The sequence below is a fragment of the Lutjanus erythropterus genome, chromosome 3, assembly GCF_056507025.1.
Source record: "Lutjanus erythropterus isolate fLutEry1 chromosome 3, fLutEry1.hap2, whole genome shotgun sequence".
NCBI classification, from domain to species: Eukaryota; Metazoa; Chordata; class Actinopteri; order Lutjaniformes; family Lutjanidae; genus Lutjanus; species Lutjanus erythropterus.
The window spans coordinates 48,645,807-48,673,386 of record NC_139319.1 but is presented as its reverse complement, the minus strand read 5'-3'; the positions used below and the strand labels follow the sequence as shown (position 1 = coordinate 48,673,386).

Below are 27,580 nucleotides of genomic sequence, written 5' to 3'. Positions count from 1 at the left end.
CCTTAATATTAGAGATGGCAAACAATAAAAATTTATTTGTGTCATATTGGACAATTTTTGAGACACCCTTTCCCAGAATGTTTTGACTTCAAGACACTCCCAGACCATACGCATAAATGTATCTACCAAATTAACATTACATGACGTGCAATTCATCATACACAGATACTTTCATCAAATGTCTTTTCTTTGGTGCCTCGATGAACAGGTGCTATGGAAAAAAATACACACACAAAAAAAAGAAATGCTGGCTTTTTTGACTGGTTGACCTTTTTTTTTTTTTTTTATCAATTCCATGAGTGGATGAATGGAACACTGTAAACCTGAATAAGTTAGCAGTACTCTAGTACTTGCCTAACTAATAAACTCAAATGCTTGGGCTTATCAGGGCTTAAAAAATTGGAGTTTGTGTTACATGTAGTCTTTGATTACAGTGAAATAAAATGATTGATTATGCAACTCTGAATTTTCGTTCACCTTACTCACTGCAAGAGCTGAATAATGTTCAGTATGAAAACTAGGCGTGTCACAGTAAAATGCGGAAAAAGCAACAACATCAACATCAAAAACCCCAAATCAATAAAGTTTAGTTTCTTTTCATTTACTTTGAGCAGAGAGTAGTGCAATTTACTGGGAGGTGCTCAGACCGAGGATACACTGGTGTATCCCTTAATTGGGCAGTGTTGGCAATTTTCATCCTGCGTCATCAAGACCCACAAAGGGAGATCAAAGTCCAGTGACTGACAGAAGTTTCTGCAGCACTTGCACCTGCATGTTGTGAATAATGACACAAGCAAGTGGAAAGTGTGATGTGTGTATTACTGTGCAGATGACCATAATGCAAGCCAATAAATAGCCTAAGTAAACAAATAACACTGATCAGTTGCCTATATTAATTAGAAGATGGAAAAAGGAATATTAAATGATGATTAAAATCAGCATCAGAAAGAATACTACCAATAATCAGCCATTTCAATTTACAGATCTAACTGAATGCTGTCAGGTATCGAAATCTTTCTTAGATTTGTTTCTGTGAACATTCGTACCAGTCAGTTTGACCGCTGATACAGCTGTTATCAGCTCGTCATCAGTAACTGACGCCGCTTCAGACTAATGCCAAAAAAGGAACCAAGGATTTTTCATCTCACAGCTCTGTCTCCTCCGTCCTCACATCTCTGTCATGACCTCGCTGGGTGGAGCAAAGATGTGAGGAGAGGGAGCAAGTGGAGGAGATGAATTTACAGAATGAAAAGCATCCAATGTCCTTGTTTTGCTGCACCGTCTTCTTTGGCTGTTCTTTGTTTTAAATGGCAGTTGGCAAACAGCATTTTGGTGATTTAATGCCACCCGCTGGATTGGGGTGTTACTTCACTTGCCAGAATGACAATAGTGTGACTGAGTCGGTCAGAAAACAGATGTATTTGTTGTATTCATCATGCACATGCGGTGTACCGAACTGTGACGCCAGTACCACGATTTTGATGATGATCAGGAGTCAGACGAGTCCCAGTTTTCAAGGAGCAGTAAGTAATTCTGGAGGAAGACATTTGATTGTTAAGTCTCATTCCTTGGTCATCAAATACGGATACTTTGGGTTGATGGCTTGAGCTGAAACAAGAAGCCCAAGAAACCAAGACAACTCCACACCTTCACACTCCAGTGACTCCAACATGCAGAATCAACTTTCTGTGAAACAGCTCAGGGACCTCTGGCCCACTCTTCATATGCAGTCTGAGGTAATATGGTTAATCTCTCTCACCTGTTTTTCCTTTGTCAGTAATGTATGTCACATTATGCATAGTTTTATCTAATTTAATTAATCTTGAAATCATTGGTTTTACTGTGAATTTATTTATTTTGACTTTATAGATTTGTTTGCAATGAGATATTGAGTTTATGTAGTGACTTTTATGTTGTAATCATTACTAATACTGCTTTACAAACATTTAGCCATAATAAGAAAACGCTGTTCTAATCCTGTTCTGATTTTATTATTCTTTTTTAAATAAAACAATAATTTATCTTAGTGATTCACAAACCTAGAACTTAATGTACTTCTTCTTTTCTGAAATGTAGCTGTATGTATGCAGCGTTCTAATGGTCACAAGAACCTGCCCTTGAACACCGAGTTTGATTGCCACACCCCTCAACTGATGATCTTATTCAGACAAAGGGCTTCCAAAACTAGACAGAAACAAGATTTCAGGAGCTATGGGTGATATATTCAAGTGCACGACCAGCAGGTGATTATGCATTTCACAGGTTAAATTTTTGGAATGTTTAATTTGATGGTTCAAATGAACTTTAATTCCACAATTGCTCCACTGCATAGTCCCCGTTTTTGCATGTCCATGCTCTTTCTCTGATTGCACCAGATAAATCAGCACAAGACGTGTGGACTTATTTTCTGATGCTGTAGTGGCCAGTTGGTTGGAACGGTTTGGCATTGGGCTTGATGAATAAATTTGTCACAGAATTTACACTATTTTTATCCTCTTAGGAACTTCATGACATCAAACACAAGGTGTACTGCTGTTCTCCTTGGCCTTCCTGTGTATCATGTGGTAAGTTTCAGTTAAGAAAAACCAGGCCCATTCTTTATTAATTCATTCATATTTTCATTTCTTTCTTTTTTTTTTTATAATTCAGGTTTTTATTTGAGTTTTTACTTGGTACATGACAATCGTACAGTGCTCTTTAACATTAAAGAACAGGGCTCTTATACATAAACATAAATGAAAGTATCAATGATATTACAAGGTGTGGAAGTTCCTAGAAAGAAAAACAAACAAAAAATAAATAAAATAAAATAAATATCAGAGGGAAGGAAATCAGCTGTCGTCCTACTGACTGACAGTAAAAGTAATGTAGGACCAAAATGGTTCCCATTCTGGCGCTGTGGTACCATCTCTTTTATTCAACTTATAAAGCATACATTCATATGAAGCAGTCTTTATCATCATATTTACCCATTCTTTAAACGGTAAGGCTTTCAGAGTTTTCCAGTGTTGGGACCTGTTATACTCAATTTCGGGCCTTTGTATTTGATTTTGGACTCCTATAGAGCAGCTACACACGATCGCCCGCACAGAAAGCTTTGTAGATCGTCAGGACGCTGTGCCTCTCGCTGCATCTCTTCCTTGTATTTTCTGCATCCCGCGAAAACGGTCTGTGTACTTTACTCCGCCCCCCAGCCCTCCTCCATTTACGCCTCCCGCTGAGCCCACTCCGCTGTGATTGGTCACACTCCCGAGGACTTCCGAAGGGCTGACAAGCGCTGCCGAGCTCGGCTACCGCCTAACCCAGCTTCGTATTGGCCCGTGTTGACAAAACAGTCCCCTGTGAAGTGCCATAGACAGACAAACACGGAGGTATTTTTCCATTGCTGGCCGGGAAAAAGCAACTCTATCCACTTCTGCCTGGTGCTCGCCTCTTTAGGAAAGCTAAACAAAGTTAACTTTCCCTCACACCCGAACAATCATTTTTGGAAGCCATTGCTCAACGTACTAACACTGAAATCATTGTAGACAGCAGGGAGCTGTGCTACGAAGGAAGCTCAACACAGCCAGGCTTTCTCTGCATGACAAAGCCTAAAACTGCAATCAGAGATAACGGGTATCATGATGGTGGTTATCAACTCACTTTGTTAATCCAGGCTTTCGTCTTCAGACTCTGTGCGCGTTCATATAAAAGGGGCGTTTGTTGCATCATTTGACTCTTCTTCCACATGAAATGAAGCGATCGCGAGCCTTACTTAAGTCAAAATCATCAAGTTGTTATAATTATGAGCTGTGGAAAATATACAAAATACATTACAGCAAAAGCAACATTGTTGCTGCAAATAAAGCAGGAGAAGAAGAATGACGTCAGAAAATGACTGATGGACTAAATGCGGTCTTAATGCTGCCGTTTATTCTAACATGAAAACCGCACATTAAACAATAAAACTCCATACAGCAGATTTAAACATGATTAAGTCTGTCTGACACTGTCCTATGATGACAGAGACATGGACATCACTGAAGTTTTTGACCAAACCAACGTATAATGAGTGTAACTGATGGCTGTGATAAATGATGATGAATTTTCTAATCAGTGATCTGAGCTGCAAAATCACAAAGACAAAACAGATAACAGTAAAAAGTATTCAAAGTGTCTGTAGTTGCTTCATCATTATTTTAGTGTGTGGATTATATACGATGTCAATTTAAAGTGTTAATATGATCTGGAGCAAACGGGAAAAATGACTCTGCATCACCAAACGGAGGTTACCATCATGACAGCGCGATGCAGACAGTTTGTGCTGCTGTTACATTTTTACATTACATGGATTCGTTCGGTGATATTACGAGCATACAGCTCAGTAATTTTTCAATGTTAACGTCCTCCCTCAGTTTAAAAGCTAAGGACAAAAATTTGTTAAAGAATAGCGTGTTTTACAGACGATTTAATTTGAAACTCTGAACATAACCTGCTTGCGACCAGGTTATGAGTTTAGTAGTTACCATGGTTACCAGGTTAAAAGAGAGCCACATTCGTCACACTGAAAATCCTGTGTTTAGACGCAACATAGCTCGCTAACACATTAATCTCACTTAATAGTTCACCACTCAGAGCAGCGATATAATTTACGAAGCAGAGCGGGGGAGCGGGCAGGCCTAGAGCAAATGCCGGGCAATGACCATATAAGTAAGTCTGGCACGCATTGACGTCAATGTTACTACACCGTTAAAAAAAGACAGTAAAACACAGCGTGCACAGCCATCCAAAACAGCTTGCGGGGCTCGCTTCCAAATGCATGAACCTCATTATTTGACGCTTTGGAATCGTTTAACACAAGTATCCAACATTGTGACAACATTTATAGGTCAGAAAAGAGGAAAAAGCATAATAGGTCCCCTTTAAGAATAATCCTAGCTGCCACTGAGACCCCAACCATGATAACAGAGAATTTTCCTTTTGATATATTATCTATCTGTCCTTTGTCACCCAGTAAACACAGTGTAGGACAAAGTGGCACAGGTCTTTCTAACCAATCACTTAGAATACGTACGACAACCATCCAGAAGTGCTTGATAATTGGACATTCCCACAAACAATGTATCAGAGTACCGTTATCATTTTGACACTTCCAGCACAATGAGTTGTTCATAAGGCCTAATCTATTCAGTCTCACAGGAGTCCAATAATATCTTTGTACAATCTTATATTGTGTACATTTGCCTTTACATTCCCTTAAAAATTCCCCACATTGTGAGATTATTTCCCTCCATTCCTCATTCCCAGGAACAACCCCAAAGTCATTTTCCCATAAAACCTTCAAATTGTTTAGATCAGTACTGAGTGTAGAGTTCATTCTTCTGTAAAATATCGAGGCTCTGTGATGGTGTGATGGCAAAACCAAATACCCTAAAATATGGTTGTCTTCAGTTTGCCAGTCTAGTGACATAACACAGTGCCTTGTCTGAACATATTTCCAAAAATGTTCCTTTCCATTTAGGTTATATTTACTCAATACATCAATATAAGACATAAACACTTTACCATCATACAAATTATCCAGCATACATATTCCATGGTTGTGCCAACTCTTCCAGTAGACCGGTGTTTTACCAATACAGATTGCAGGATTTTGCCACAAAGACGAATATGGCTGTTTAGAATGAGATAATTTAATCATTTTGTGTATCTTCATCCAAACTTCCTTGGAATGCAACATAATAGGGTTAGAGATTCTACCTGAATTTTGAGAGAGGAGCTCTATGGGTGTAAAGGGAAAGGATAAAGATTTTTCTATAATGGGCCAGTCTAACTTGCATTGTCCAGTCCAATGTAGGGCAAGTTTCACCATCTCAAAAGAGATATAGTACAATCTTGGGTCAGAGCATAGCCAGAGCGTTGAGCCGATCTTGTGACATAGTGTTTCTAAGGAAAGTTTTTATCCTCTTTAATGTAGAAAAGCACCACTCAGACTCTGATGTTGTCATTGGTGTTGTGATGATGATGTTGAGAAGACTTACAGTTTCAGTGAATGTTTCTCCAAGGTCGTTTTCCATCAAAACCTGATAGAGAGCCAGTGCACCTTTGCAACTCCGGAACTCCTCATTCTCGTAGATCAGGGACAGTTCTGTTTTAAGTCTGGCCTTGTCCAATGAGGGATAGGCTTCCACCGTGGTTTCCAGTGCTGAATCTGGGAACCTTCTGCTGTGTTGTTGGAACAAGTCTCCTTGCAAGACAGTGGCACTGATGAGGTGCTTGGTGAAAGAAAACCTCTCCTTGGCATGGCTCATGACGGTGTCACATACCTATGTGATAACATACAATTATAAAAAAGGTAAAGAATTAGGTCTTCACGTCTCACTACAATCAATGTTCTGAATAGCTAGCCTATATTGTGTAATAAACCAAAATGGTTAACTGTAATTATTCATAGATATCATATGACAATAAACATTTGAGTCTGGACTACTATATCAAGTGGTGAGCATCTTCATTAGATTTTTTTGATGATGTCTTTGTTTCTCTCTGTTCCTCTGTGTCTCTGTGTGTCTGTTCCTCTGTGTGTCTCTGTGGGCCCTATCTTAGCCTGGCGCAAGTGCCATTTTTGCTATGTGCATAAGATAGCAAACGCGCTTGCGCTGGGTCTGTGCCGCTGTGGGTGTGAGGTCTAAACATGAAGGCAAAAGGAAGGCGTGGCTGGGCACGTTTGCTATCTTGTGCTCAGGGTAAAACGTGCTCGTGCCTTAGGGTCGTGTCTTGTGCTGATCAAAAGCGTAAGTGGAAGGCGGGAGGCGCAATGGATTTAATTTATTCAAGGTGTGTCCAAATCCAACTTTGCTGTCTTGTGCCAGGGGTGGGAGTGATATTTCGCCCTGCCCCACCCTTTGCGCCACCAGTGCAAAGCAGGATAGACCTATCAGACGTGCCCAAGTGCCCTCATTAATTTACAGGGGAGTTTAGGCCGAACTTGCAATAAACCAATCAGAAAGTCAGCTCTCATCACCTTTCAAGAGGCAGGTGCGCCAGCAGCGCAAGCGGAGGCAGCATGACGGCAGATTTACCAGGAGGAAACAAAGAGAAAAGATTTTCAAAGCAAGGAGACAGATCTCCTGGTTCCAGAAGAGAATGCGCAAGAGCACGCAATATATGGAGACAGCAGGACGTCTCCAAAACAGCTTCACGCCGAAATAGTTTATATACAATAACACAATAAATATGAACTGCAAATGTCATGCAGATATGTAACTGGTTATGTTTTAACCTGAAGCACCTTGAAACTGTGTTGTAATTTATAATTAATTATTAGCATCATCATCATTATTAATTTTACTGGCTGAGGAGCGGGGAGAGAGATGGTGTAGTAGAGAGGGGAGGCGAACAGATCCAGAGGTCGCGAAGCTTCCCGGCTCCACCTGGCACACCTGAACCAGGTGGAGGAGCAGTTAAGCGGTGGTCTGTGGTCCTCCTTCTTCTCCTCTCCCACCTAATCCTCATCTCCTCCTCTCATCCTCCCTCCTCTGTCCCGCTGCGAAACAAGTTGTTGTGTTCTGAAGTTTGGAGTGTGCAAAATTACGCACGGATCTATCCAACCAGCTATGACAGAAGCACACATAACTTTTTTCTCTCAGGTTGGGCCGGACTCCTATGGTCAAATATAGTGTCTGTATATTTTGTATGTTATAGATCATAATTGTTCAATCATTGTTTTTCTGGATCATAACAAACAGGCAGACACACACTACAGCTGCTCCAGCTGTCATGCTGACTCATCCGATAAAGACAATCTTTAGGCTTTATAATTATAATTCTTTTCCTCATTAGTGAGTTCATCTTAAAAGAAGAAAAGTGTTCTGTGATTGTAGAGACGTGTACACTTCAGCCAAGCGTGAGACACACGTGAAAGCTTTTAACTTCAATATTTACTTTTTATTGCTGATAGAAAATATGTTTGAATAACACTTAACTAATCGACACTCAAGTGAGAGGAAGAGAATGATCATAAATGAAGGTGTTTTGTGATTGTGAAGACGTGTGTGTGTTTCGGCCAAGCCCGCCAGGTGCTATCTTGTGCTGAAAAACCACAGACTTTGCGCTTCGACCAGGTTTTGGCTGGTCTAAAGCGCAAGCGCGTTTTACTCCAATGTGCTCAGCACAAGATAGCAAACACGCCGGGCCACGCCTTCATGTTTAGACCTCACACCCACAGCGGCACAGACCCAGCGCAAGCGCGTTTGTTATCTTACCCACATGGCAAAAATGGCACTTGCGCTGGCGTAAGATAGCAAAATCACTTGCGCTGGCGGCGCAATGGCTCCACAATCACCAAACACCTTAATTTACATTACACATTTACATTCTCCACAGGAGTGTCGATTAGTGAAGTGTCCTTTGAACATATCCACCAGCAATAAAGTGTGAATATTGAAGTTAATAGTGCAGGTATGTGTGTGTCTTGCCCTTGGCTGAGGTGCGCACCCTCATCTCCACAATCACCAAACACCTTTCATTTATGTTTAAAAGTCGTGCACTCGCGTGTGTGTCTTTGAAGTTAATCACACTAATAAGTACAACAGTACTATTATTATAATTATAAAGCCCAATAAATCTCAGCAGACCTGCAAACAGGATCACAGCTGTCTGATAGTCTTTATCAGATGAGTCAGCATGACAGGTGGAGCAGCTGTAGTGTTTATGTCTGCGTGTTTGTTATGATCCAGAAAAACAATGTTTAAACAATTATGATCTATAACATAGAAAATATACAAGACACTATATTTGACCGCACAAGTCCGGCCCAACCTGAGAGAAAATGTTATGTGTGCTTCTATCATAGCTAGTTAGATATATCTGCGTAATTTTGTGCACTTCAAACTTAGGAAACTCTCTCTGATTATTTCACAGCGGCTCAGAGGAGCGAGGATGGGAGGAGGAGATGATGATTAGGTGGGAGAGGAGAAGAAGAAGGAGCACAGACAGCTGCGTATCTGTGCCTTCACCTGGCTCAGGTGGGCCAGTGGAACCAGGAAGCTTTGCAGCTAGACTGGATCGGTTCGCCTCCCCTCTCTACTGCACCATCTCTCTCCCCCGATCCTCAGCCAGCAAAGTTAATAATGATGATGATTATAACAATTAATTATGAAATATAACATACTTTCAACGTGCTTCAGGTTAAAATATAACCAGTTACATATCTGCATGACATTTGCGGTTCATTTGTTGTAAAGTTTCTTGCAGGCGTTACTGTAAAGTAAAGTATTTCGGCGTGAAGCTGTTTTGGAGACGTCCTGCTATCTCCATATATCGCGTTTTCACTTCTCTTACCAGGAGATCTGTCTCCTCACTTTAAAAATCTTTTCTCTTTGTTTCTATCTTCTTGAATCCTGAATAAGATGACATATAAGCATTTAAGGCTACACATAATTTATGCAGAGAATTAACAATTAGGCTAGGCTACATAATAATGCATTTAACATACCTGATAGCCTGCATGCGATTCATGAATGTCTGGGAGATTCCTGCGATGTAGACAGCATCGATGTTCCTCTTCTGGAGCTGATTATACAGCATGTCCACATGTGGCATGATCTTATGGAACAAGGCTAGGAAAAAAACACAAAGCTTCATCTTCCAGCATTCTCACATAGCCTCCAGCCTCTCTCTTCGTAGGGCTATCAAACGCTTCACTGTTCCAGATGGTCTGAAAACACTTCACCAGATCATTCTTGTGCTCATAGACTGTGTTGACTGCACCACTGTTGAAGTTCCAACGTGTTGACGATGCACTTGGAAGTCGGTGCGCCACCATCTCATCTAGCACTGCAGTTCTCTTGCTCGCTTTTGAGAAAAAAGAAGCAAATCCCCCCATGTCAGTAAAAAAGTGAATGATCTGAGGGATGTGGGAAGTTGCCTGCTGCATTACCAGCTTTAACTGATGGGCATGACAGTGAATGTAGTGAGCGTTTGCATAGATGTCCTGTACCTTTCGCTGCACTCCTCCAGTGGCACCCCTCATTACCACAGCCCCATCATATGCCTGGGCCATCAACTTTTTTTCTTGTCCCTCGGGAAGGATGCTGTGCAGCCTCTCCAATAAGGCACTGGCTATTGAATCCGCACAGCTGTTGGGTAGCTTGATGATTTCATAGAACCGCTCCTGTATATTGTTGCGTCCATCAATGTACCTTAGTACCAGGACTAGCTGACAGTGTGTGGAAATGTCGGTAGTTTCATCAGCCTGGATTGCTAAAAACTCAGCTGTCTTTACTTCATCTATGATCTGTTCTCTCAGAACTGCCAGCATACAGTCCAGGAGCTTGTTCTGAACTGTCTTCGAGGTGCCTTTAAATACGGTCGCATTTTCAAGGTGCTCCCTCAAGTCCCAATCAATGGATGCCATTAAGTTGACTAAACCTCTGAATATCCCGGTGTTGTCTTAGGAATCCCTTTCATCATGTCCCCGCATTGCTAATTCAAAAGCACCACAAAATTTTACATTTATTTTGGATAAAATATTACGGTTTTTATCTACCTCTTCATTGTGCCTTCTTACAGCAATGCGGTCCCCATCATCTAGCTGCGTTGCTATGCTAATCTTTCCAAGCACAGCTAGCTTTATGCAGTTTTCCATGTGAATTTTGGACCTCTCATGCTTCTTGATCCGTTCAGAGAGGTGCTTTAAGTCAGTTAGTCCAGTCTTTGTCCAAGTTGAATCACATTTGTCACTTCTGAAGAGGATACAGGGGAAACAGAAAAGTGCATTGGCTGCTCCACAACCTGCCAGCCACGTCTTACGGTTCAACCAGCTCAGACAAAAACTCTGTTTGTACAATTTATCTTTCTCCTTGGTTTGCTGGGAAATGTTCATTTCAGGTTTGTCGGGTCCCAGCTCCTTAACGAGAAGTTTTTTCTCCGTCGTCCGTCTCGCAAAAGGGTACATTAAGAATTTCACCGAATTTGGTGGAAGCTGTGCTTGAACTCCAGTTGTCACTGCCATCGCCATCGCCATCATCTCTCTTCCTCGTCACCATAGTTTTTTTTCTCCCGCTGTAGGACAGAGTCTGGGAGTCGCACTACAAAAAAAACCTATCACTGGCTCCTCACATAGCTCTAGCAATCATAAACCTTCACACATTTTACGTAGCAGTTGGGGCTACATTTCCAGCGCCCCACCAGCATTAAATTTGGTGACATTGATAGGCCAATTATTAATAATTTTTCCCTAGCAACCATAACCGGATTGGCTACTTAGCTGCAGGTCAGGGGCACTTTGCCGAGCGCCCCGTGAAAGAATGATAGGTCAGTCTAATCAGAGGCATGCAACTAATTGTGATCACACCAAAATCTAATTAAAGGCCCTGTCAACCATAATATCCACTCAAAAAAAAAAAAAAAAAAAGTGGCTGTTGACGGTATTACACTAGTCTTCATCACTTGATTAAAGGCACGTGTAATCATTCCCACAAAACAAAACAAAAAATCAGGTATGAAATTCAAAACAAAGTTTGAGCTCATTAAATCTGTCACCAGGAAGTGCATGATTACTCAAGCTCAGTGTGAAAAAGACACATTTGAAACATTTGGATGAAGAAGGTCACAAAGCTAGCTCGTCAAAACTGCAGTTTGTCCAACAACAAGTGACATTTTTGGGTCATGTGATGACATGTGAGGGCAAATCCCTCTCCCAAAAAAGAGTAAAAGCATTTTAAAACATTTTCAAACTCAATCATAAATAAACACTTTATGCCTTTTGTGTTCCTGTTGCAGGCCCTTCATTCCCACTGGTGTTTTCACTGGTGTCCTCAAGGCCCCCCTGAGTGCAATCGCACCTGGGTGAGGCCTAGAAGCACATAGTAAAGTGACATGGACTGCTGATGCAGGGTAAACATTTGTTGACTTAAAACTTGTCCTTCGGAAGACTCTGACGACTCCAACTCTTGGGTTACCAGATCCAAACCGACCTTTCGCTCAGACTGTAGACAAAGAGTGTTGAGTGTTACTCCAGGACCACGGAGACAGACAGAGACCTGTAGCCTACTTTTCAGCTAAACTACAGGAATTCCTACTTTTAAAGGTGACTGTAAACTAATTCTGCTCTCGTATGTCTCCGCCAGTCCCACCAATCTTACGTTGTTTCTTTTGCAATGATTCTCCAGGATTTGCACACGGTCCCATAGCATATCCACCTTTTTCCCCATGGTACCGGTGTTTGTCACAAGGCCCTCAGTCGTGTCCTCCAGCTGGGAGATTCGCTCCTCCGCCTCCTCCACTCGTACCTGTAGCCCGCTGACAGAGTTTTTCAGCTCGTTGGTGGTTTCTTTGATGGTCACTACATCAGCAGCTACTTTCGTCAGTTTAGTACTCAGTTTGGTTATTTCAGCAAAGATTTTTTCCATACTTATTTTCTGTTCTGCAGCTTCGTCGGGAGACTTGTCCTCATTAGCAGCTAGCTTGTTCCGAGTAGCTATGTGGCCCCTTTCCTTAAAATATTTCGACGTTGTCGCCATTTCTCACCGCCAAAAATGTAGTCAAAGTACTAAGAACTTTTCTGGGATAAAGTCTATCAATATTTAGCTCAAGGTAGGCAGATAAATATGGATTAAACAATTAAATTAGTTGCGAGTGGTCTGATCCCTCCTACAGTGCTGCCATCCTGCTCAGCGTACCCACGTGACTCCTCATTTTCATTTAGTTCTAGGGATAACCTAATCAGCATTTCTGTAAATGTGCCAGTGTTAGACAGACAGTTAGCTGGCTAAATTTCAACTGCAGGTGAGAAGTTTTGAAACCTATTAAGTGTATTTTTTGGCCACTTGGGCTGTGTTGATTATATATATGACAGCCACCCCAAACTAGAGCTGTAACATGTAATTGGTTAATAGATAATTAATCAACTATCAAATTAATCACCAATAATTCTGATAATTGATTAATCACTTTCAGTAATTTTTTAAAGAAAAAAAGTCTCAATAGTCTGTTTTTAGTGTGAATATATTCAAATGTGAATATTTTCTGTTTTTTTTAGTCCTCTGTGACAGTAAACTGAATATATCTAGTTTGTGGACAAAAGAAGACATTTGAGGACGTCATCTTGGGCTTCAAGAAACGCTGATCAAGTGATTTTCACACTTTTTTTTGACATTTTATAGTCCAACCAACTGACTGATTAATCAATACATTAATTCTGAAATAATAAATTATGAAATATTAAAAATAATTGTTAGTAGCAGCACCACCCCAAACAAATCAAATAAATGTCATTAGTCCATTATGGACCTTCATGAAAACTGCCTGGACCAAACTGAGCATTCCATCTGAGTGGCAAAGGGCCGTGGGAGTCTCCATTCCAAAAGAGCAGAACTCGAAGACCTTCGATCAGTTCAGGAGCATAGCCCTACTGAACGTTGAGGGAAAGATCTTCTTCTCTGTCATGGCAAGAAGGATGACCACCTACCTACCCAGCCAACATGTACATGTGGGCCCCATATGGGTTGTAAAGGGGCAACATGGGTACCAAGTGGGTATGGGCTTGAACTGGGCAAATTGTCTGGGCCCCACATGGTTTCAGTAACATGGGTCCTACATAGGAAGCCTATATGGTCAGCCCATATGGGTCCCATAGGGGATATGAGTCGGCTAAGTGGACATGGGATAGAAGTAGGCAGGTTATATGGATCCCATATGGGTCACTTAACATGAGCCCCACATGGAAAGCCCATGTGGGCCAACTCAAAAGGTCCCATAAGGGATATAAGTGGGCAAAGTGGGCATAGGGTGGAATTGGGTATAGTTTCTTGGGCCCCATATGGTTCCTTCAACTTTGGCCCATATAGGAAGCCTTTGTGGGATAACCATGTGGGCCCTGCAAGTGATGGGAGTGGGCTAAGTGGGCATTGGCTGGAGTTAGACAGGTTGTGTGGGCCCAATGTGGTTTTTGTAACATGAGGCCCAGATGGTTAGCCCATGTGGGCCTACTCTATGGGCCCCATAAGGGATGTAATGGGGCAAAGTAAACATGGGATGGAACTTGATAACACCATCTGGGAACCATGTTGCTTCAGTAACATGGGTCCAACATGGTATGCCCATGTGGGCCTACTCTATGGGTCCCATAAGTGATGTAAGTGGGCAAAGTAGGCATGGGGTGAAACTTGGTAACACTATCTGGGACCCATGTTGCTTCAGTAACATGGGTCCAACATGGTATGCCCATGTGGGCCTACTCTATGGGTCCCATAAGTGATGTAAGTGGGCAAAGTAGGCATGGGGTGGAACATGGTAACACTATCTGGGACCCATGTTGCTTCAGTAACATGGGTCCGACATGGTATGCCCATGTGGGCCTAGTATATGGGCCCCATAAGGGATGTAATGGGGCAAAGTAAACATGGGATGGAACTTGATAACACCATCTGGGAACCATGTTGCTTCAGTAACATGGGTCCAACATGGTATGCCCATGTGGGCCTACTCTATGGGTCCCATAAGTGATGTAAGTGGGCAAAGTAGGCATGGGGTGGAACTTGGTAACACTATCTGGGACCCATGATGCTTCAGTAACATGGGTCCAACATAGTAAACCCATGTGGGCCTACTGTATCGGCCCGAAAAGGGATATAATGGGGCAAAGTAAACATGGGGTGGAACATGGCAATAATATCTGGGGCCCATGTTGCTTCAGTAACATGGGCCCCACTTTAATCAGAAAGTCATGACTGTGGGGAAGAATAATGTATGTTTTTGTTTGTTTGTTTGTTTTTAAATGTGTTCCGTTTATTGTTTCATCCTAATATCAAAATCCCAGTTAAACAATGGTGGACTAACTTTCATATTTAACATTAATACAGACATGATAAGACATATGAAACATTCTGATTCTGAATAAGACCCTGATTAAAATCTACAGGCTCTATATTTCTTCCTAATAACTCTGTGACTACATGAAAGCAGCTGTCAGGTGTGCCATAACAAAGTGAAATGTGCCTCAATTTTTTATTTATTTTTTTGACTGACTGACTGCCCACTGGTTTGAGACTCAGGCTACTGCTCATGCAGTTTATTACAGTCAAACCACTGGATAGCCTATGATTAATAATTTCCTAACACAGACGAATTAAAAAAATGAATAATTTTGCTCTAAATTTAATTCTTTAATTCTTTCCAAATGCCGACGGCGTGCTGTCTGGGGTGTTTCCCACAGACCAGGAATCTATTTGTGGTGGTGTGGCGGGGGGTAACATGGGGAGAAAAACATATGCAGGTTTTCTGTAACATTATAAGACGGCGCCACCTCCCCCGACCCCACCCCCTCCCTCACCAGGTGAATGAATGGGCGATTGGGGATGAGGTGGGGCAGCTCTATGTCACGCACAACAACAACAACAGCAACAACAGCTAAAACATCCTACAAATGCACGATCGTCGGTGTGACATGCAGACCGCAGTGGGACGACTCCTCAGTCCACGAGTTTCATGTCTCAGACCGGATCATGTGAATCCAACTGCAGAAATGTCCGGGGGACGGGAGCGTCGTGGTAACCGTAGTAACACACACGCACATACACACACGCACGCACGCACACACACACCTGTCTGTGTGGTCATTAACACGTTAACTTTGACAGCTTTGAGCAGCGCCACAAATAAATTAATGTGTGGGAAACACTGGTTAATGTTGGCATATTTATTGCTCCAAAATTATGGTGTTATTCTAAGAAGGCAGACACTGTTGTCGGTTTTTCAAAATTAGTATGTCACGTTTAGTTTAGGTCACCTAGCCTACGTAACCTACGTAACCTAACGGTCACAGTGCGCGCTTTATTTCATTTTTTTTTCGGAATAGCGGCTACAGCAGCACAGAGCACTGAGAGCAGCAGCAGTCCAGCAGTGCGCTTTGGATACTGGTGAGTGGCATATCTGTCCCTGTATAATCATTGTATTAAACCATTACTATCTAATTACTGTGATGAACAATTTGGAATGCAAAAATGCAAGCTGAATTACCACAGCAGCCATGTGGCCAGGTAAAGACGGTGTTGTTGTTAGCAACCTAGCATGCTATCTAACATTAGCGGCTCTGTGCTGTGGCCCCGCTCCGCGGCTGGCTTGGAGGTGTGGATGCCCGCTCGCTGAGCCTGGCCCTGCTTGCTGCACAGCCCAAGGTGCAGAGCAGAAGAGCCGTTGGAACAGAGACCCGACTGGGGGGGCATTACATAGAAACATTGTATGATTTTTAACACAGAAATATATATATACATATACATATATGTGTATATATATTAGACTTGCACCGATTAATCGGCAATGCTCGGAATCGGGCCGGTTTTCACGGGACTGGCCTTGACCGGTGACCGGCCGGTCAGCGTCACAAATCCGGTTCTGTGCCCGTCATTGTCACACACATGTTCTGCACGATGGTCACGTCATGCGCGCAGCAGACAAACTGACCGTGACGTCAACACAGCGCTGATAACACCTACACACTCTGACACGTCTGCTTGAAGCTGGTGTCAGAGACAGATTCCAAGAACAGGATAAAGAGAAGACAGACAGTCTACAACGAGACAGAGCAGCTGACAAAGTCGCAAAACAGCCGTAAACTCTCTCGCACTTCAGGCTAATGCTAGCAAGCTAGCAGCAGACTGCTGTTCACAGAGGGACAGTTAAAATCTCACCTCATGTTCTGGCTGAAGAATAAACAACCTGTGTTGATGTGTCTCCTCAAACATTTTCTCATCCAGACTCCTTTAACTTCTGTGTTTGTTTTTCTCACGGCAAAGTTTTACTTCAAACTGCTGCACCGCATTAGTCTCCGGTTTGTTTACATCCACTTCCACAAAAGATCACGTGAAATCGCGTCCCACGAAATCCCGCGAGATGATATCGCGAGATCACGTTCACCCAATTCATAATCGTAATATAAAATTATAATAAGGCCTGGTTGTAATCTGGATGATTTTGGAGAAAGTATTAAATGAATATTTAATAGTCAGTGTCTTATTATGAACATATTTACAAGAAAAGTTGCAAAAATGTTTGTGAATGCTGTCAATTACAGTTCTTAGAAAGACTGAAAATCGGAACCGGCCAAAATCGGAATCGGTAGGTCAGACCCCTCAAAAATCAGAAATCGGAATCGGCTAAGAAAGTTGAAATCGGTGCAAGTCTAATATATATATATATATATATATATATATATGTATATATATATATATATGTGTATATATATATATGTATATATATATATATATATATACAGTGTTTCCTCTACATTCATTCACCTAAATCCTAGCCGCCGCTCCTTCAAATTTCTTTTTTTTTTTCTTTTTTTTTTTTTATTGTTGACGCAAATACACCACAGCTGCATCTCTCCACCTTCAAAACAGACTCCTGTCGGGTACTTGCGAGCACTAAGGTAAACTGCAGATAACTATCTTGCCCAGTATGGAAATATACTTGCGCGTGCTCATTTGCATAATGCTAGCGTTGTTTGGGGGGCGCGGTCGTCAAGCACGTCGAAGCACCTAGGCAACAGGGCAGAGTCAGAGGAGCGAATTTCAAATGAACAATAAAGCAGCGAATTACCGGCCGGAGAAGAGGTAGACGTAAGTTATTAGCTTGAGATAACTCGACATAGATTTTACAAGTTAAACAGACATTCACAATATGTTGATGACCAGCTAACGTTACGTAACTTATCGTAGTTTAAGTTAATTTGGCCCGGTGCCAACTCAGTGTCGTTTACGTGAGTAAACTAATAGTATTATGACTGATAGTATTAGGCTAACGTTAATATCTACACGCCATTATGTAACAACTGACTGCATTTTTCAGATGAGTTTATTGAAATATTTCTCTAAGAAGAGAAACGGAATGCCTGCCCCCGCTGCTGAAAAAAATCCTAGAGGAAACACTGTATATATATATATATATATATATATATATATGTATACATATATATATATATATATATATATATATATATATATATATATATATATGTGTATATATATATATATATATATATATATACACACACACATATATGTATAAAGCAGATGTAGTACTGACTGAAGTTTCTATCATTGTAATAGTAACAATGGCTGTACTCATGAAACCTAAACTGAACTCAGAACTGGTCTAGTTGGAAGCTGTGGTTGGAGAGCAAAAACAAAACTTATTTTTGACTTCTTCTCTTCCTGTCACATTTAGATTTGTCCAGATCACAGTTGTTGGAGTGTTCGTCTTTGCCACGTAAGTAATTTAAATGTAATAGTTTGTCATATTATGCACAAGTGATCAGAGATGACAGAAAGGGCAGAAGATCGAACCCGACACTGCAATGGCACCTTGAACCACAGAGCAATCAATTTGCGCACAATGCCCAGGCAAACTAAATGCATGTAGTCCAGAGAAAATGCAGAAACCATACCAATGCCTAGCCCTTGGAGAGGGGATTTAGAGTGATGGTGGTCTTCATCAGACATTTGTTCAAACTGAATGTCTGTCCTCAGGCTGGAATCCATCTCTGGAAACACAACTCTACTGTCAACATAAATGCCATACTGTGTGCAACGCTCACAAGAACTATAGCCACCATGACCTTTGATACATTTTAAAAAAACTCTTGATGGAGTGTCACAGATGAAAGCATCAGGAAGTGCAACGTTGTAGTGTTTCCCATTTAACATTACACCAGTTGTTGTGATGGCTTTTAAATCTTCAATAAAATCATGCATGTAGTCATTCACAGACTCAGGTTTACAGGGACCCGCATATACACCTATGATAAACACTTTTGCTTTTGGTAGTTCAACCATTTGACCTAAAATAGGCCACAGCTGCATATTAGAGCTTCTTGAAAGAGGCAGCCCATCAACATTCTCATGAATGTGTCTGTTGTCAGTATTGCACTTTTTCTAACAAGCCTTAGACATTCATTTTTATTATACAAGAGTTATATGGTTCATTTAAAAGCATTTAATCTTACTACCATGACAAACATCTTTTTGCAAAATATGTTACCATATCACAAAACTGTCAAAGTACAGACTAAAACTAAAACTGATTTCCACAGACTAAATTTTAACTAAAACAAATCAAAACTTAAAGACTAACTTTAACTAAATCTTTGGTGAGTAACTAAGACTTAAATTAAATTAAAAGTTCTTGTCAAAATTAACACTGTGATGTAGTACAAGCCATTTTACATGTGACCTGTGGGAACACTTCTGTGTGTTTTAGTGAAATGGATTACTTCCATGGCAGTTCAAGGACAAGGAGGAGGAGAATCAAAAGTAGGGTGCAGCAACATTTAATGAATCTTGCCATGGAGGCTCTGGACCAGGCAGACCAGGCAGTGGACCATGCAGACCATGCAGACCAGGCTGTGGACCAAGCACTGCAAGCCAGTGGATCAAGAAGTGCAGGCGGTGGACCAAGAAATGCAGGCAATTTATCCAGATGTGCAGGTTGAGGAATATATGGAGAACAGTATTCATGAGGCTGTAAATCTGCAGTTGGACTTTGACACTGATGTTGATGACTTGTATGTGTGTAGTGACTGTGACTGTGAAGAAGATCCTGCCTGTGATTTTACTGAGGAGGAACCTCACTCTGATGCGAAGAGGAAACTAGCCGAATGGGCAGCTAACCGTCAGGTGTCTCATTCTGCCCTGTCAGAGTTACTGGCAATACTCTTGGAGCTAGGTTTGGATGTACCCAAGGATCCCAGAACTCTCCTTGGTACAGTGAAAGACTGTGAGGTCAAAGAGATGGGACAGGGAAGTTACTACCACTTTGGGCTTGCAAGTGCACTACTGTCAGAACTGAAAATGACAAATGAGCATGAACTGACAACAGACACATTGACTATTCATGTGAATGTTGATGGGCTGCCTCTTTCAAGAAGCTCTAATATGCAGCTGTGGCCTATTTTAGGTCAAATGGTTGAACTACCAAAAGCAAAAGTGTTTATCATAGGTGTATATGCGGGTCCCTGTAAACCTGAGTCTGTGAATGACTACATGCATGATTTTATTGAAGATTTAAAAGCCATCACAACAACTGGTGTAATGTTAAATGGGAAACACTACAACGTTGCACTTCCTGATGCTTTCATCTGTGACACTCCAGCAAGAGCTTTTTTAAAATGTATCAAAGGTCATGGTGGCTATAGTTCTTGTGAGCGTTGCACACAGTATGGCATTTATGTTGACAGTAGAGTTGTGTTTCCAGAGATGGATTCCAGCCTGAGGACAGACACTCAGTTTGAACAAATGTCTGATGAAGACCACCATCACTCTAAATCCCCTCTCCAAGGGCTAGGCATTGGTATGGTTTCTGCATTTCCTCTGGACTACATGCATTTAGTTTGCCTGGGCATTGTGCGCAAATTGATTGCTCTGTGGTTCAAGGGGCCATTGCAGTGTCGGGTTCCATCTTCTGCCCTTTCTGCCATCTCTGATCACTTGAAATTGTGTAGACAAAGCTTACCCCGGAGCTTTTCCAGAAAGCCGAGATCATTGTTCGAGTACAGCCAATGGAAAGCTACAGAATTTCGACAGTTCTTATTATATACAGGGCCAGTTGTGCTTTTTGAAAGATTCCCCAATCAACAATACAGAAACTTCCTGGTTTTGTCATGTGCTATGAGAATACTTCTTTCTCCTCTGTGTAGAGAGTTCTGTGGTTATGCTAGAAAATTGTTAAGATTATTTGTTACTGACTTTGCTAAGATATATGGGACAAAATTTATGGTTAATAATACACACAGTCTTATACATTTAGCAGATGATGCTGAAAAATATGGCCCTCTGGATTCAGTTTCATGTTTCCCTTTTGAGAACTATTTGGGACAGTTGAAAAAAATGGTGAGAAGACCACAAGGTCCTGTGCAACAAATTGTCAGACGTGTCTACGAAAGGCAATTATTTCCTCACATGTCAAAAGACGTGCCTGAAGGTGCTGAACTGAAACAGCCCCATGCATCTGGACCACTGCCAACCGATTTTTCCATGCATCAGGGTGTTCAATATAAGATGTATAAACTCAAAGACACAATAATCTCCAGCTCCAGTGGTTCCAATTGTTTTGAACTAGGGGGAAGAGTTGCAATTGTGAGGAATATTGTGCATTCCTCTGCAGAAACACATATAGTGTATGAACTTTTTGAGACGGGCACATTTTTTCAACTACCCCATTGACTCGACATGTCTTGGAGTTTGTTTACAATCAAAACTGTCTGGTCAGCTTGCCAGTGCTCCAGTAACAGACTTCACAAAACCACTGCTATTATTGCCTCTTAAGAAAATGTTTGTGGCTTTGCCTCAGCTACACAGCACATAAAATGATTAACTTTGCAGGATGGCCTCATTCAGTGTGGTGGAGTTTGTCGACGAAATTGATCATGATGGCTGCAAGCAGGTGGACATCATTCCATCTGAGTGGTTCGAGGGCGCTGATGGAAAACTATGCTGGTGGCCACCAGCTGGGTTAGTAAATGTGACCAAGACTGTGAAAGAGGGCACACCACCAGCTGAAAACTGGATCCTTTGTAATGTGCGTGTGATGGGAAATGCAGGTAACTTAAATTTTCCTCATTTTAAAGCTCTATTTGCTTCACTTAATTTAAAGCCTCTGTCCCCAACTTATTCTTTTTCTCATGTTAATTTTTCTCTATAGATTTCCCTGAGCTAATTTGTCAAGGGCTGGTGTAGCTGCAGATTGTCATTCCAAACAAGCAGGATCACACCAAACTCAATTCATTCAATTCAGTTGATTTCAGTTCTCACATGTGATAGTTGTGGGTGTGCTCCTGTTTGGTTGGATACCTGCAACCACACTATCCCTCTGCAGATTAGACATCTGTATGTGCATGTATGTCTGTGTTGATTGGCTACTACTCGTGACTTCTAAACAATGAATTTTCAAATAATCATATTTTATTTACCATAGTACCGTAATAACTGTCTATGGATATTCTCATTCATCCAGGTCAAGTTCTCTCTGGGCAAATTGAATCGTAGGCACCTAGACTTGCATTTGTCTTTCCTAGACAAATGCAAGTCCAGCTATGAGTCAACTCTAATCTATCCTTTTTTCCTCATTTGCTGATCAGAAAAATTAGTTGAATTGTGACTCAAAACTGTGATGTCATCCAAATTGTGAATTTTGTGATACACGACAACTATTTTAATTTCCTATAATCTACTTTTTAATATCTCCTTCACTCCTTTTATTTTGTGTCATTGTATTTTACAGCCACTTATGCAGAGGCCAGGGTGAAGCTACATCAAGCTGAGTATACATCAGACCTGACAGACAACGAAGATGGCTTGATAAAGAGAAGGTTGGTGTTTGTGGGAGAATACAGGTTTAAGGTCATTTCCATAATATAGAGGCAGTAGGTGTGGTTTACCTCATATATCCTCATTTTAACCTATCTAGGGTAAGGGGAAACCTCCGGAGGCAGAGCAAGCAACTAGAATCAAGTGAGCATTCTGATTCAGAGGAAGAAATTCCACCAACTCCCCCAGAAAAACTCCTTGGGCTAGCAGCAAAGAAAATGACCAGCCGGATCACCAGCCCCACTGCCCAGCGAGGCACCAGCTCCACTGCCCAGCAGGTCACCAGCCCCACTGCCCAGCGAGGCACCAGCTCCACTGCCCAGCAGGTCACCAGCCCCACTGCCCAGCGAGTCACCGGTTCCACTGCCCAGAGGGTTGCAACCCCCAGTTGTGAAGCCATGTTCTCTAAACTTCTTACAATTGTTGAAGAAATTAAGGAGACCCAGAAGGTTCATGGTAAAATGCTAAATGTACTGCTGAAGAAGCAAGATGCATCAATGATGGAGGTTCCTGATGGAGTGGTCTTCCCACTGCAAACTCAAGCAGATGTTGAGGCTCTCGAAGAGAAACTGGGGGACCGCAGTCTAATGTCTGCTGTTGTAAGTTATTTTGTTTGTTTGTCTTTTTAAAGTTTTGTTTTTCCAAATTGATTTTCATTAGCCTACAAAATAAAAACGTATCACATTACAGTAAATTACATAAAGGCTACAGCAGGGTCTGACATTAACAGTTGCCTGACTGCCTGGGGCAAGTAAAAAAAGTCTTTAGGCAAGCAGAACCTGCGTGGACATTCCTGATCAGTCAAGCGCCAAATCGGATTCTTTTTTTCTTTTTTCCCCCGTTCTTGTATTTCCTTTCCTGTTTCTGTCCTTGAAGGAGTTCTACATGAGAACAGGTTGCACATTGTCGGCACACACACTTGTCTCCTTCTCATTAGTCTCCGTGGCCGCTCAGCTCCAACTGACGTATCAAATAGCCCTTGACACCTCTCCGCTCTGTCTCCAGAGGTCAGAGCAGCATCATGGGGAACTACACACACCTACACCGTACATATAGTGAGACACAGCTAAACGTAAACAACGGATCACTTTGCCTTAATGAGGTTGATTTGCTGTTCTAATTACTCCGTGATTTTTAATTTGGTTTGTTCTCTTGTAGAGCAGATGTGTTGTAGGCTATTATAAAATGTTTCCATCTCCGTCCCCTTGGCTATTTTCTCTCCATCCATAGCATCACGTCAGCTTTAGCTTTAGGACAGATAGTGTGTGACTAATGTTTACAAATGATGATTTTACTGTGCTAATTTTTTTTAAGTTCCAAAGCTGAGGCTTTGTTCTGTAGGCAAGAAACTCAAAAAAAATGTTTTTTGCAAGCCTGGACATTGTCTTTTTTTCTCTAGTTTTCATCTAAAACAAAAATAAATGAGCCTAATTAAAAAGATAATTGAGGTAACTAATTAACTAAATAAATAAAAGAGAAGTTAAGTAATAAATAAATAAATAAATAAAGCATAAACAAATAAATAAAGAAGCTGACTGTTTTAATGGTGCAAGCCTAAGTTTGTGGTGTATTTTGGGTACTGTTACTTTAATGGCAAATCAGTAATCAGCAATAATGTAAAATCAAATTGATAATCATTAATAAGAAGTTGGTAATCAAATTGAGACTTCAATAATCGTAATTGAATCTAATCGGCAGCACAGAAAACAGTTTCACTGTACACTTTTACTTTTGTTGATATTCATTAAACAGTACATAACAGTAAATAAAGAAGTTATTTAAGTGGACATATTTCTCCCTCAAGTGATTGGATCGTGATTGGTTATCTGCTTTGAACTCACTAATCAGTGATCGGCCCCAAAAATCCTGATCTTGTAAAGGCAGGGCAAGTAAGAATTTACGTGGGGCAAGTAGATTTGTGAAGTAATTGCCTGGCAGGGCAAGCAGGAAAAAACCTTAACGTCAGAACCTGTGTTACTTCAAATGTTTAGTTGCTGAATTTTTAAATCTTTGAAGCTTATTGACTCAGCAGTTAATGTAAGCCTTTTTTTTCTCCTTTTGGCCCTCATCCCTAGGTTGCCATGGTGGCAGATATAGGGGGCACAAGTGTAGATGATGCAACGAGGCGAATGATGAAGTACATTCTGTCCAACGAGCTGGCATTGGAGTACAACATGTTTGGCCGTCACGGGAAAAAGAAGTTTAAGGACTTGCGTCTTTTCAACGTTGTGTATGGTAAGTAAATAAGTTAGAGAAGTTAACATTCCATCTGTAGGGATATAATTTCTCTGTTGCCCTGATGGATCTCCGTCAGTTAGAAAAGTTAAAGTAAATTAGAGGAAAAATGTCTCCTGAGATGAAAAGGCAAGGAATCTTTTTGTACTCTATTTCGACTGCACTATTTTAAGAACTGCTCATCTAATTTCTTTAGTAATAATACTAAAGCTTAAATCAATATATTCATAGATATCATGTGATGTCACACAGGGGTCTCAGTGCCTTCTAAGTTTTTTACAAGGCGTACAGTGGCCCCTAACGGCTCCTCGAGGTAACAATTATTAACAATTATTCAGTCATATTTACTGGAACTGTCACTATATTCTGATAGTAGGACATTAAATGGCTAATTTAGGACAAAATCCAACTCCTCTGGCTCCACCTACAGCCTGTAATCGCACTTGCCAAAATCCACCGGACCGAGTGCTGTCCACCAATCAGGTAAAGAGAGCAGGAGGATCAGCCAATCGCAGCTCGTACACAACGTCATAACTTGACAAAACTGAAACTAAAGTCAGCGACTTGGTCGGGAATTTCAGGATGATACACCGTCAGGTCGCTCTTTTCACCTCTGTCAGCCCCCCTCCCTCCCTCCACACACGCAGACACACAAGAAGAGTGTGTTTCATGGTGAGAGAGATGCGATATATCTCTGGTTGCTATGGATACGGTATGTGTTCTGTGGGTGCGTTATGGCTGCTTTGTGTGTGTGTCTGCATGTGTGTCTTCATGTGTGTTTGTGTGTCTGCGTGTGTGTGGGGTTCTTGGCAGAGGTTCATAAAGCCACCTGATGGTGTTTTGTCTTGAAATTTCCGACCAAGTTGCGGACTTAACTTTCACTTTCGTCAACTTACCAACTGTAGCTTTGAAGGGATAGTTGGGGTCTTTTGACAGGAAGCTGTATGAAATCCCCATCAGCAGTATCATGCATCAACAGTGACTTTCCCCCTACTGCGTCCTGTGAGCTGAGTTCTGGCCTGGTTTTGGTGTTGATGAAATGCTATCTGGCTAGTTGGCTGGGGTCACAAATATAAAGCGTTCTCATAACCATGTGTGTTCAAAAGAGTAATACATTTGCATCACAAAACCATTGTTTATGAAGAAGTCAGACCTCACAATCACTTGGCGTTATTTTCTATCTCACTGTATGCAGCAGCCTGTCGACAGCTGTGCACATTTCCATCACCTGCCTGACGGTGTTTACTGCTCAGATAGTTAACATAAACATGTCTGACTATGACACAAGTGATAAAGACAGCACCTACACACACACATACAAAATAGTGCTGTCCATGGTACTTGGCCCCTGAGCCGTCTATACCAGCACTGATGCCATATCATGGCCACACCACAATGAGACTTAACGTTTTCATTCTCCATACACACTCGTTAATTCACAGCACACACTCATATACTCATCATTGCTACAGCCACGAAAGACGAGACGGTCGTGCACGGAGCATTATTCGACGATCAGTCAACTATGGGCAAAATCTGCCGAATCAGATTCGACTATGAAAATCCTTAGTTGAAGACAGCCGTAGATTAGACTTTTTTATTAACCTCCCTGGCCCCCCATTTTTTCCACAACTTTAAATACACATTAACATGAATCCACTGTAGCAAACAGATAAATGGAGGCAGAAAACGTCTTTCAGTAAGTAATGCACACATTCAACACACAGGAGCTCTTTCAAGCTGGACAGTGTGTGTGCACCTGCACGTTTATGTCGGGGCAGCCCTACTTAATTCTAAATGGTGTTTGAAGAGCATCATGTTCATAGCTCATACTGTCAACCAACTTTGTTTTACAGAGGCTGTCAAGAAGAACACGTTGACGACACAGGTGAACCAGCAGGAAGCAGAGAGGGCACTATCGAAGTGGTTCACTGGGGCAAGAGACAGAGGAGGAAGAAGGGCATCCAGGCAGCCAGTGTCAAATTAAACACTAGAAGCAGTGGGGGCGAGTGAGTGCAATTTGTTTTAAGTACAGTTACCCTGTTCAGTTATTGTTTAGTTACAAGTAAAAGTTCTTAAACAAAGTAAACTTTAACTTCAAGACTATCTTGTTTTGCAATTTTATTTTCCTTATCAATAAATCTGTCATCTGTCATTTTGTTGAAAATATGTAACTGAAAAACAGAACATATTCATAAATAAAAAGTTGAAATCAGAGAATGTGGCCATTTTTAAAATTAGATAGAGCCTGTCTCAAACTGGTTGGTGATTAATAATTTATATTTTGATTGGATGGATCTTAAAGCTGGGACCAAGATGGCCTTATGTATTTAACCCAGTTGGGGCATACTTAACACCTATTATTACACAGCTCTATTGGATGCTGCGCTCTAATTTGTCAATTTATGAATCAAGAAAAGTTGAATTTTTATCGACATTATGTTTCAAATTAATTATTTTACTCACAAGCCGTGTAATAAGCGGGATAATGTGTAGTTTGTCGGTTGTTATGGAGAAATAAACCCCTTCAGGATGTATGGAACCCACCTTCCAACCCTGTCAGGGTTTATTTCTCCATAACCTCCGAACTATACATTATCCCTTGTGTATAATCCTGCTTTAAACCCACATCAGGCAAGAATGCAAGCAATATAAAACCTGTAGACTATCCCACTTGCAACCCATGTTTCAGCTCATGTTGTCTCCATGTAGGACCCACATAGGACTAAAAGCTGGGACAAAAATGGGTCTTGCATATTGCCCAGTTGGAGCCCACTTAACAGCTAGTGTAATCCTGCATTAAACCCACATGGCCAGTTAGCATGGGGCCAACATGGAACCTGTAGACAATCCCACCTGCAACCCATATTTCAGCCCATACTCTCCGATGTAGGTCCCACATAGGACTTAAAGCTGGGACCAAGATGGGTCTTGTCTGTTTTGCCCAGCTGGGGCCCAACGAAAACCTTGTGGAATCCTGCCTTAAACTCACATGGGCAATT

The 27,580-nt window shown here is 41.4% G+C and overlaps 1 protein-coding gene across 1 annotated transcript; it reads left to right on the top strand.

Annotated features, from left to right (window-relative positions):
- Positions 1-21,564: 21,564 nt before the first annotated feature.
- LOC146330973 (uncharacterized) lies at positions 21,565-26,565 on the top strand. Its single transcript, XM_084714403.1, has 6 exons — positions 21,565-21,577; positions 22,258-22,345; positions 22,444-22,621; positions 22,670-22,942; positions 24,419-24,578; positions 26,435-26,565. Exons 1-6 carry the CDS (start codon positions 21,565-21,567, stop codon positions 26,563-26,565), a joined length of 843 nt encoding a protein of 280 aa, XP_084570529.1.
- Positions 26,566-27,580: the final 1,015 nt, after the last annotated feature.